The sequence below is a fragment of the Oncorhynchus clarkii genome, chromosome 2 (assembly GCF_045791955.1).
Source record: "Oncorhynchus clarkii lewisi isolate Uvic-CL-2024 chromosome 2, UVic_Ocla_1.0, whole genome shotgun sequence".
Taxonomy (NCBI): Eukaryota; Metazoa; Chordata; class Actinopteri; order Salmoniformes; family Salmonidae; genus Oncorhynchus; species Oncorhynchus clarkii.
The window spans coordinates 92,607,241-92,619,193 of NC_092148.1; the positions used below are offsets into that span (position 1 = coordinate 92,607,241).

Genomic DNA, 11,953 nt, shown 5'->3' on the forward strand with positions numbered 1-11,953 from the left:
ATGCCTAATGAACATGACCCGGACTGAATACCGGTCTAAGTAGACCATGGATACTGGTGATAAATGTCTCTGTATGTAACCATTTTAAAAGCTTGCTTTTGGTTTATTTGTAAATAAAGCATGTCAGTTTTGTCACAGATTTTTTTTTTTTAACTTTTTTTTTTTGTCTGTCATTTTGAAAAAGAAAATAATAAAAAACCCACTAACCTTTTCCTGTTTCTGTTTTTCACTTAGTAAGACTGTGGGAGTTGCTGACTTTCTTCAAGTCCTCTACCTCCACTGTAACATAAGAGATGCACAGTTAAAACAGTATTTCATATAATACAGGAACAGCCTCATTGACCGTTGAGATGCATGACCAATAACATCGGTTACTTTTCAAACGGTATATTATTAAATCAATACTTACATGAGAGACGGAGGTCTCGAAACAAGGACTCTAGGAAGCCGGAATAGTGTATTGAAGTCTCAAAAGGTGATTTCTTGTCTTTTAACAACTTTTCAAACTCTGAACTCATCTTTAGAAGACGGGCTTATGGCATCAATTCCTTTTACGTTGTTGACGACACCTGATTTGAGAAGGAAAGAATGATTTGAGCACCAATGATATGAAGCTTTCCACAGGCAACTGGTGTTGACAATGTCTAAAACTCTTGATACTTAAACCAGACATTTTACAATATAAATCACAGATTCTCTGTAAAGCTTTCTATGAATCTGTAACACAGTGCCTTGCGAAAGTATTCGGCCCCCTTGAACTTTGCGACCTTTTGCCACATTTTGGGCTTCAAACATAAAGATATAAAACTGTATTTTTTTGTGAAGAATCAACAACAAGTGGGACACAATCATGAAGTGGAACGACATTTATTGGATATTTCAAACTTTTTTAACAAATCAAAAACTGAAAAATTGGGCGTGCAAAATTATTCAGCCCCTTTACTTTCAGTGCAGCAAACTCTCTCCAGAAGTTCAGTGAGGATCTCTGAATGATCCAATGTTGACCTAAATGACTAATGATGATAAATACAACCCACCTGTGTGTAATCAAGTCTCCATATAAATGCACCTGCACTGTGATAGTCTCAGAGGTCTGTTAAAAGCGCAAGAGAGCATGTGTCTCACTTGTTGTTGATTCTTCACAAAAAAATACAGTTTTATATCTTTATGTTTGAAGCCTGAAATGTGGCAAAAGGTCGCAAAGTTCAAGGGGGCCGAATACTTTCGCAAGGCACTGTATGTGTAGACTGTCAGCCTTAAATATTTGTCATTCAACATACTTTTGGTAATGTAGTGTATGTGGACACCTGCTTGTCGAACATCTCATTCTAAAATCATGGGCATTTAATATGCAGTTGGTCCCCCCTTTGCTGCTATAACAGCCTCCACTCTTCTGGGAAGGCTTTCCACTAGATGTTGGAACATTGCTGCTATAACAGCCTCAACTCTTCTGGGAAGGCTTTCCACTAGATGTTGGTACATTGCTGCAGGGGGACTTGATTCCATTCAGCCACAAGAGCATTAGTGAGGTCGGGCACTGATGTTGGGCGATTAGGCACGCAGTCAGCATTCCAATTCATCCCGAAGGCTTTCGATGGGATTGAGGTCAGGTCTCTGTGCAGTCAAGTTCTAAACACACTGATCGACTAACCATTTCTGCATGGACCTCGCTTTGTGCACGGGGGTATTCATGCTGAAAGAGCCTTCCCATATATTACCTCAATTATCTCGACACTGGTGCCCCCGCACATTGACTCTGTACCGTAACACCCTGTATATAACCTCCACGTTGACTCTGTACCGTAATACCCTGTATATAACCTCCACATTGACTGTACCGTAACACCCTGTATATAACCTCCACGTTGACTCTGTACCGTAATACCCTGTATATAACCTCCACATTGACTCTGTACCGTAATACCCTGTATATAACCTCCACATTGACTGTACCGTAATACCCTGTATATAGCCCTGCTGTTGTCATTTACTGCTGCGCTTTAATTATTTGTTATTGTTATCTCATACTCTTTTTGTAGGTACTTTCTTAAAACTGCATTGTTGGTTAAGGACTTGTAAACATTTCACTGTAAGGTCTACTACACCTGTTGTATTCAGCATTTCTCTGTGAGGTCTACTACACCTGTTGTATTCAGCATTTCACTGTGAGGTCTACTACACCTGTTGTATTCAGCATTTCTCTGTGAGGTCTACTACACCTGTTGTATTCAGCATTTCACTGTAAGGTCTACTACACCTGTTGTATTCAGCATTTCACTGTGAGGTCTACTACACCTGTTGTATTCAGCATTTCACTGTAAGGTCTACTACACCTGTTGTATTCAGCATTTCACTGTAAGGTCTACTACACCTGTTGTATTCAGCATTTCACTGTAAGATCTACTACACCTGTTGTATTCAGCATTTCACTGTAAGGTCTACTACACCTGTTGTATTCAGCATTACACTGTAAGATCTACTACACCTGTTGTATTCAGCATTACACTGTAAGGTCTACTACACCTGTTGTATTCAGCATTACACTGTAAGATCTACTACACCTGTTGTATTCAGCATTTCACTGTAAGGTCTACTACACCTGTTGTATTCAGCATTTCACTGTAAGGTGAACTGTAACATTTGATTTAGAGGGATACAGGGTGTGTACATTATTAGGCTTTTGCGTCAGGTCAGACCTAAAAAAAAAAATACCTGGTCCAACTGAGGTCCTGTCCTTCTTACCTGGAATCTCTGTTTCTTCTCTGTCATCTCAGTCACTCTGCTGATTAAAGACTGTTCCGCTCCCTGCATCTTCTTCATCTCCTGTTTCAGGTTCCCCTGCAAGACAAAAACACAGTGCCGTCATCCTGCCGTCAATAGAAAACATGCTTTAGCTCTCTGGAACACGTATTTATACTATAACGCGTGTGATATGTTTATTCACCACTAACGATCCTTAGACAACATTAATACTATGGCTCATACAACTGGGATGTGATCAGGTATTTTGTGGTGTGTTGGTATGTGTGTTTGGTAAACACTCCTCTGTTTCTCACCCTCAGCTCCCTCTCGGCCTCTCTGATGCTGACGCAAGCGTGGTCCCGGTGCGACCCGATCACGGTACACACGGTACAGACACACACACTACACTGACGGCAGTAGATTCGGTTCATCTCCTGGTGTTCCGGGCACCTGATGACAATGTAAGTTATACTTCAGCTTGCTGCCAGTTGTTTAATGATTTGTCATATAATAAATTAAATAAAACAATCGTCAACTTTAAATGAAATGTTGAAACACAAAGTATTTACAGGAATTCAAGACTTTACTGCAAATACCGTCCAAAGTTGTTAGGAATTTCACTTTGTGCAGCTCAGAAAAGGAAATTCAATTGAGATTCTCCCCAAATAAGAGTGAAACTTTACCTCCAGGGTGAGGTGTCCTCCACAGGGGGTACCAGGGTGTGGCTCTGGAAGACAGGGGACTCCAGGTGAGGCCGGAGGTGGTCGGAGCACATGGAGGCTCCACACACCAGGCAGGTCTTCACCGCAGGGAGAGAGCCCTGGCTGGGGCAATAGTGGCAGTGTAGGAAGGTCTCCCTAGAGGTTTGACGAGCCAGGCTGGGGGACAGGTTGGTACGTCCAGGGGACAGGTTGTTGGTAGCACGGGTAGGAGAGGTGGAGGTGCCGATTGGACCAGATCTGTTGGAGATCTCTGGAAGAGGCTCCCGCTCAGCTTCAACAGGCTTCTCCTTCGTAGGGGTGACTAAACGTAAATGGGTTGTTATGGTCGTTTCAGCAGGATTCTTGGCGGGTGTGTACGGATCTCTTGCAGGGGGTAGAGGTGGGTCCAGCTCAACGATGGTGCTTCTTCTTGGCGATGTGTTGGTCATGTGACCTGCTGCTGCTTCAGGTGATTTTCTAGGGTCATTCAGTGGTTCTCTTGTAAGAGGTTCTGTTGCAGCAGGGGGTTCGTCCAGCTCAATGGGTGGGTCTCTCCTAGGGGACCTAGACCTATCACGTGTCAGGTCCGGACCTCTGACGGCGACGGACGCAGTACTAGGCGGTTTGGTTGCTAAGGAGAATGGTGCTGCTGGCACCTCCTCCTCACTGGACAACTCGACGTCAGACAACGTGTTCTGATTGGCTGAAGAGGAGGAAGAGGAAGTGGCGGGTCTCTTACGGTCACCAGACCTTCCCCTGGAGTGGGAGGAAGAGGAGCTGCCAGTGGCTTGTCTCTTGTTGTCGTGAAGATGGCCTCCTGGGACAGGAGAACTGGCTGGTCTCTTCCCTAACAGACGCTTGGATTGAGAGATGGAGGCTCTCTTCCCAAGGGTCCAGCCCGCCGAATTGATCTCAATGACATCCTCTTCATTGGCTCTGCCTTCTATACCCAACACAACATACATAACACAAATAAATTAGTAGTGATTAAGCCTACTTAGGTTACATCAAAAGGACACAAACCTAGCTAAATCAAATTGTATTTGTCACAGCACAGAATACAACAGGTGTAGACTTTAAGCGAAATGCTTGCTTTACAAGCCCTTCCCAATGATGCAGAGTTACAAAATGATGGGAAATACCATAAATATCATATTATTTTAAGATAGAATAAGGTCGATTGATTTTAAGGCAAGTCAATGGACTTCAGTAGACTTTGACCTGTGTCGTTGCTCGTGTGCGTCAGTCAATATAGCGTAATATTGTTGTTAATGTTTCTATCATAGCCAAGTCATCACCACCATATTAAAACAATGTGTTAACGATGTGTTATTGTTTTAAACTGTAGGCCTAGTACCATTACACAGGTACATCTTCCCCAGCAGTAGCCTAACTTTGGAAATGTTCGTTCCCATGACTAGTCAGCGAACCTGGGGTGTATTTATTACGTCTTGGAACGGGAAACCGTTTACCGTTTATGAACCAAACAGAGCAAACGGAATGAAGCGTGGAGGGACCTATCAGAATTGGTCCAATATTAAATTCTCGTTTTCGTTGCAAAAGGTTTTCCGTTTGAAATAAACGGTTTGTGTTACAAAACGTTTTGTAACAGAATCGGCGTAATGAATAAACCCCTGTATCGTTGTCCCCAGCCTAATTGCGCATGGGCAGAAGTGTCTGGTGAATTCGGGAAGTTACCTGTGGCTGAGCTGGTGCGTGTATGTGCAGGCGCTTCATGTCGCCACGGACTTGCGGTAGTGTCTCTCTTGAACCCCACCGGTAATGTCTTGTACTCCTCCTTGCACTCGGGGCAGTAGTATGGACCGGTGGGCGAACCACTCCATAACTCCTGTATACAGCAGTAGCAGAAAATATGTTTGCATCTCAGCGCAGTCGGATTCCGACATATACCGTGGCACAAAGGACACACCGAGGGCTCGCAGTCCGGGGTCGGCAACGACTGACCCATTTTGCCCAGTAAAAAACTATATTTGTTACGTTTTTTTGTCAACAACACGACAGGCTCGAACTCCAGGGGCCTGTTGCACAAAAGTAGAATTAAGACATCCGGGATAAATGACTCAGCTGAGCTCAATGAAGCCAAAACATGTGCGTCCAGGCTTAATTGGTTGCACAAAGACCAAGCCAGGATGAGCAGACACGGATTCATTAAGCCAGGTGAAACCAATCCTGGATAGGTGCGCGCTCACGGCTCACTCAAATAGACCCCGCCACAGATCACAGATTAACTGATTTACCATGGCAACTAGAGCCGCGTACTTTTCCCCGTCGGAAGCACAAATCCTCATGGAGGCATACGAGGAGTTAAAAGATATAATTAAGAAGAAAGGCAACACCGCCACAGTGATAAAGCAAAGAGAAAAAGCGTGGCAAAGTATTGCAGACCGCCTGAATGCGTAAGTAGTGCACAATTACACACTCACCGCTCCGCTGAAACATCACAATTACAATTCAAATATTTAATTCACATCTCCAAAAATGCAGTTGTACTGTAATTATGAAACGGTTAATTTTTTTTATTGAAATGCACTGCAGATATGAGTGAAATTGTGTAAAGTAACTCCATCACACTGTATAAAGCTATGATAAAATTTTTGATATTTTTACTGAAAACAAGACAAAAATACCAAGTAATTTTTTGCAGTGTGACTCCATTAAGTGTGTGTGTGTGTGTGTGTGTGTAGATTAAACATGAACGGGCCAAAACGGACATGGCAGCAGGTCAAAATCAAATACAAGAACATTCTGCAGAATGGTATGGTCCCTGACTAATATTTAACAAAGCACAAGCATATATTGTACCCAGAAGGTGCCTGCTCACACATTGTCTGTACTGTTTTAGCAGTGAAAAAGAATACCCACAGACAAGGCACGGGTGGTGGGTCACCAAAGGCTGACCTTACCCCAGCAGAGGACATGGCCTTGGAGCTAAATAAAGGCAGGCCCGTCTTAGAGGGGATCCCTGGGGGGAAAGAGACGAGCATAGGTTCCTCCCAAGATGCCACCCGCTTCATTCAAGGTATGTCCTTCCATCTCTACATGGGATACAACCACATTCATATTGAATCAATTTGGACTGTCTGACTTTGGTTTACCTATTGCCTTGCAGTGTCTGGCAGCACTGTGTTCCTGTTAGAGCCACCAGCACAAGCACCAGACGATGCTGATCCAGTGAGTACTCCATCAAAGGCATACTGTAGGCCTGGCATGTCTTGTCTACTAGCTTCAATATGAATCCGATTAAATGTGATAGGGTGAAGGCCCCAGTGCAGCAGCAACAGCACATGATGGAGACGATGATGAGGAGGAGACCATCTCTCTGGATTCCAGAAGGCATGAGGTATCATGTTAAGACTGTGAAAGTACTATTTACTCTACAATGGTGAGGAGTCCTCATCAAAATCAAAAAATCTAATTTCTTTTACAGGACCCAGATGCTATACAGTGGGGAAACCAGCCTGGCAACATAGTGCGTATTAATAAAAGGACACCACATCCTGCCAAATTCCAGCTGCGCTAATTGTATTGTGTTCACAGAGCTCACAAGCTATCAGAAAGTTGTATGGCAACCACCTCCGGTGCCAAATAGAACTGGCAGACATAGACATTCAGTACAAGAAGAAAAAGATGGAAAATCTTGCACTGGAGTTCGAAATAAAAAAGAGGACAATTAGGAAACTGGACCTTGAAATAAAAAAACTTGAGAGGGAGGTGAGATATGCCTTCAATGTACACTGTATGCTAACTGTAACACAAATGTATTAATCATTATTTTTCTTTCCTCCCCCAGCTCCAAGAAGATGACACAGCTCAAAATAAAAATTTGGTATATTCTCGTAAAGTCAAGTGAGCCATGACATATGAGCTCTTATTGTGAGCACACAGGACGGTGGCATCTTTCTAAGGTTTTTTTTATTTTCCCAGCAATCAGTACAACCAAGTCATCGTTATAAGGCATCGCCCTCTTTTGCCCACCCCCCCCAGCACCAGGTGTGGCCACTAGCCTATATGAAGGCCCAAAATTGTGTGTTCCTTTCTGCTCTGACAATGGCATGCCCATTCGTGCGAGATGTGGTGGATGAAGAAGCACTTGTGCTGAGGAGAGCCTTCAGGTGAGAAAGGGTCTTCAGGGACCGGTTGGACCCACTGGCCTTCCCTGATGACCATCTATATGAAAGATACAGGTTTTCTGCAGATGGCATCAGGTATCTATGCAGACTACTGGGTCCCAGGATTAAGCACCGCACTGCACGGAGCCATGCACTGAGTGTGGAGCAAATGGTTTGTGTGGCCTTGCGCTTTTTTGCTAGTGGAGCCTTCCTGTACTCAGTGGGGGATGCAGAACAGCTGAACAAGGCCACAATTTGCCGCACAATAAGGAGTGTGTGTCTGGCTATCAAAGCATTAGCAGATGTCTTCATCTCCTTCCCTGGCCACAGAAGACTCTGTGACATCAAAGAGGAGTTCTATAGGATTGCAGGTAAGAGGATCTACAAATTACAGGACAACTGTTAACACATAGTAGGATACTCATTACTTTGTGTGACAGGTTTCCCCAATGTCATTGGTGCAGTGGACTGCACACACATAAGGATAAAAGCCCCCTCAGGTGCCCATGAGGCCGATTTTGTGAATAGGAAATCCTTTCACAGCATTAATGTTCAGGTGAACATAACTTTTTGATATTGTCCATTGACGAACACTCTGCATTGCCAGTGATGTGCATTGATTGGTGTAATATTCCTCATCTTATGATTTCAGATGGTCTGCAATGCTGACTGTGTGATCAGCAATGTTGTGGCAAAATGGCCTGGCTCAGTCCATGACTCCAGAATCTTTCGGGCCTCTGAAATCTATCAGTGCCTATCACAAGGTAAGCCACACAACCCCTATTTATAACCATCATGGCTGTGTCAAGAATATCACTGTGTTTATGAGGTAGTAATGATGAGATTTTGTGTTGACAGGTGAATTCTCTGGTGTGTTGCTGGGAGACAGGGGGTATGGCTGCCAGCCTTTTCTCCTGACACCTTTCACAGACCCCCAGGAAGCACAGCAGGCCTACAACCATGCCCATGCCAGGACCAGGGCCAGAGTTGAAATGACCTTTGGCCTCCTGAAGGCACGCTTTCACTGCCTTCACAAATTAAGGGTCAGCCCTGTTAGGGCATGTGATATTACTGTGGCTTGTGCTGTCCTTCACAATGTGGCCTGCCTGAGGAAGGAGAGGGCCCCCAGAGTGCCACCAGCCATGGACTGGGACAATCCGGCAATCTTCCCTGATGACGACAGTGGTCGGCTGCTGAGGGACCAATATGTGTTGAATTATTTTAGTTAGTATGTGTGCTTTCAATTTTGGTTAAATATGTCCTGCGGTGGCAGAGGAATTTGGTTTTCTTTGGGTTCGTTTTTTGACGAATTTGGCCTCTTATGATGTTTGTGCGGTATACTGTGTGTAATACAAGGCTGCAGGGAGGCTACTGCATCCATTCATTTGTCTGTTCAGTTGATGTGTATGGATTTGTCCTGCATTTATTTTAGTGTGCAGACATGCAGGGTGTGTTATACACATTCAAAGGTCTGTATATGTATCATTTTGTATAATATGCTTAGATTCTGTGCTTTCCATCTTGTAGAGTCACTGTGACTTCAGTTTTGAAAGGAGCTGATGGTTTACCTGCTTTGTTTTGTCCTTATTCAATAAAGGAACATAATGTTACACATTGTGTTTTTATATTCATATGGAATGTGTATTTGTTTATATGACAGAGTACTAGGGCCACACTGAAGAAAAAGGATAAAGTCATAAATTTATGAGGCTGGTTCTTTCTGCAGAAAAGCTACATATTGTTTTTACAGTTTTGATACTTATGACAATGTGATACTTAATATTCTGGCACATCAGCATGTCTTTGTTTATGAAACCATACTGAAGTACAATTTCACGAAATGCCCCACATCTGTCATTTTAACAACTGTCCTCCTTTAAAACAACTGGTTACAATATTATGACTTGTGTTTTTTTCCCCTCTGTGGCCCTAATATTCTAGCATTTTATATATAGCCTTATAGTCTATGGGAAACTGTAAATTATCTAATGATAGCAACATCATCTAAAAATCATTTTTTATCCAAAATCATTGAAATTAATGATCACAAACGTTTAAATAACAGTGGGTCTAGTTATATGTGATAACAATGTATAGTGAGCAGTGAAATAACTATTGGTTTCCATTTGTGGTGACTGCTGACTGACATTAGGGATGAGATTAAATAGATCCTGGAATTTAGCCTGGTCTGGAGCAGGCTAGCTCCACAGAATAAATCTCCATGGTAATTTATACCATAACATATCCTCCTGCCCCCTATCCATCTTTAGTGCAACCGGATTACGGATCAATTGAGCCAGGATCACCAAGATATCCTGGCTTAATCCCTTATCCTAGTTTTGTGCAACAGGCCCCAGGAAACGAAACCGTAAAATTAGGAGGAGCCAAGTGTTTGAATTACGTCCCCAGTGTAGTCCTGCACACTGCGCCCCACTCTTAAAGGTACAGGAAAACAATGTCTTCTCTGACCCAAATACATGTAGCTCGTTAGGTCGACAGATCAAACTACGCAGAGGTCTGCACTAGTGTCATCATTTGAAGAAAACATACACACGAGGAAAAAGCATGCGTACCTGTTGCCCTACCCGGCAGTTTCAGGATGGCTGTGATTGTAAGGTACCCAAGGGGTTAAAATCATACTGGCCTCTCACCATTTTAACGTCACATGAAATACATTTTGAATGGCTTGTAAACATAGATTGTGGAAGTTAATCTCTGAACATAGGTCTACTCTAACCTTTCAATTATTTCTTCATCTGGTTTACTAAACAATTCCAATACGTGTTCTGTGTTTCATTCATAGTTTAAATTCTCCAAAGTGGCCTGGGCTTCTGGAGCTCAGACGTGCAGTAGTACGTGTAGAAACAGATAGGTCGCGTTTTGAAGTGTCTGTCCTATAGCAGGCCACGTTTTGAAGTGTCTGTCCTATAGCAGGTCGCGTTTTGAAGTTTCTGTCCAATAGCAGGCCACGTTTTGAAGTGTCTGTCCTATAGCAGGCCACGTTTTGAAGTGTCTGTCCTATAGCAGGCCACGTTTTGAAGTGTCTGTCCTATAGCAGGCCACGTTTTGAAGTGTCTGTCCTATAGCAGGCCACGTTTTGAAGTGTCTATCCAATAGCAGGTCTCGTTTTGAAGTGTCTGTCCTATAGCAGGCCACGTTTTGAAGTGTCTTGTCCAATAGCAGGCCACGTTTTGAAGTGTCTGTCCTATAGCAGGCCACGTTTTGAAGTGTCTGTCCTATAGCAGGCCACGTTTTGAAGTGTCTGTCCTATAGCAGGCCACGTCGTGAAGTGTCTGTCCTATAGCAGGTCTCGTTTTGAAGTGTCTGTCCTATAGCAGGTCTCGTTTTGAAGTGTCTGTCCTATAGCAGGCCACGTTTTGAAGTGTCTTTCCTATAGCAGGCCACGTTTTGAAGTGTCTGTCCTATAGCAGGCCACGTTTTGAAGTGTCTGTCCTATAGCAGGCCACGTTTTGAAGTGTCTGTCCTATAGCAGGTCGCGTTTTGAAGTGTCTGTCCTATAGCAGGCCACGTTTTGAAGTGTCTGTCCTATAGCAGGCCACGTTTTGAAGTGTCTGTCCTATAGCAGGTCGCGTTTTGAAGTGTGTCCTATAGCAGGCCACGTTTTGAAGTGTCTGTCCTATAGCGGGCCACGTTTTGAAGTGTCTGTCCTATAGCAGGCCACGTTTTGAAGTGTCTGTCCTATAGCAGGCCACGTTTTGAAGTGTCTGTCCTATAGCAGGCCACGTCGTGAAGTGTCTGTCCTATAGCAGGTCTCGTTTTGAAGTGTCTGTCCTATAGCAGGCCACGTCGTGAAGTGTCTGTCCTATAGCAGGCCACGTCGTGAAGTGTCTGTCCTATAGCAGGTCTCGTTTTGAAGTGTCTGTCCTATAGCAGGCCACGTTTTGAAGTGTCTGTCCTATAGCAGGCCACGTTTTGAAGTGTCTGTCCTATAGCAGGCCACGTTTTGAAGTGTCTGTCCTATAGCAGGTCGCGTTTTGAAGTGTCTGTCCTATAGCAGGCCACGTTTTGAAGTGTCTATCCAATAGCAGGCCACGTTTTGAAGTGTCTGTCCTATAGCAGGCCACGTTTTGAAGTGTCTGTCCTATAGCAGGCCCCGTTTTGAAGTGTCTGTCCTATAGCAGGCCACGTTTTGAAGTGTCTGTCCAATAGCAGGCCACGTTTTGAAGTGTCTGTCCTATAGCAGGCCCCGTTTTGAAGTGTCTGTCCAATAGCAGGCCACGTTTGGAAGTGTCTGTCCTATAGCAGGCCACGTTTTGAAGTGTCTGTCCTATAGCAGGCCCCGTTTTGAAGTGTCTGTCCAATAGCAGGCCACGTTTTGAAGTGTCTGTCCAATAGCAGGCCACGTTTTGAAGTGTCTGT

General features: G+C 43.9%; 1 protein-coding gene across 1 annotated transcript; it reads right to left on the minus strand.

The window, feature by feature from the left end:
• Positions 1-207: 207 nt before the first annotated feature.
• Positions 208-5,714, minus strand: LOC139376249 (uncharacterized). Its single transcript, XM_071118585.1, has 6 exons — positions 5,142-5,714; positions 3,426-4,386; positions 3,057-3,192; positions 2,743-2,838; positions 410-569; positions 208-279 (listed from the first exon to the last, which is right to left on the minus strand). The coding sequence occupies exons 1-5, from the start codon at positions 5,611-5,613 to the stop codon at positions 552-554; spliced, it is 1,683 nt and encodes a 560-aa protein (XP_070974686.1). The 5' UTR covers positions 5,614-5,714; the 3' UTR covers positions 208-279; positions 410-551.
• Positions 5,715-11,953: the final 6,239 nt, after the last annotated feature.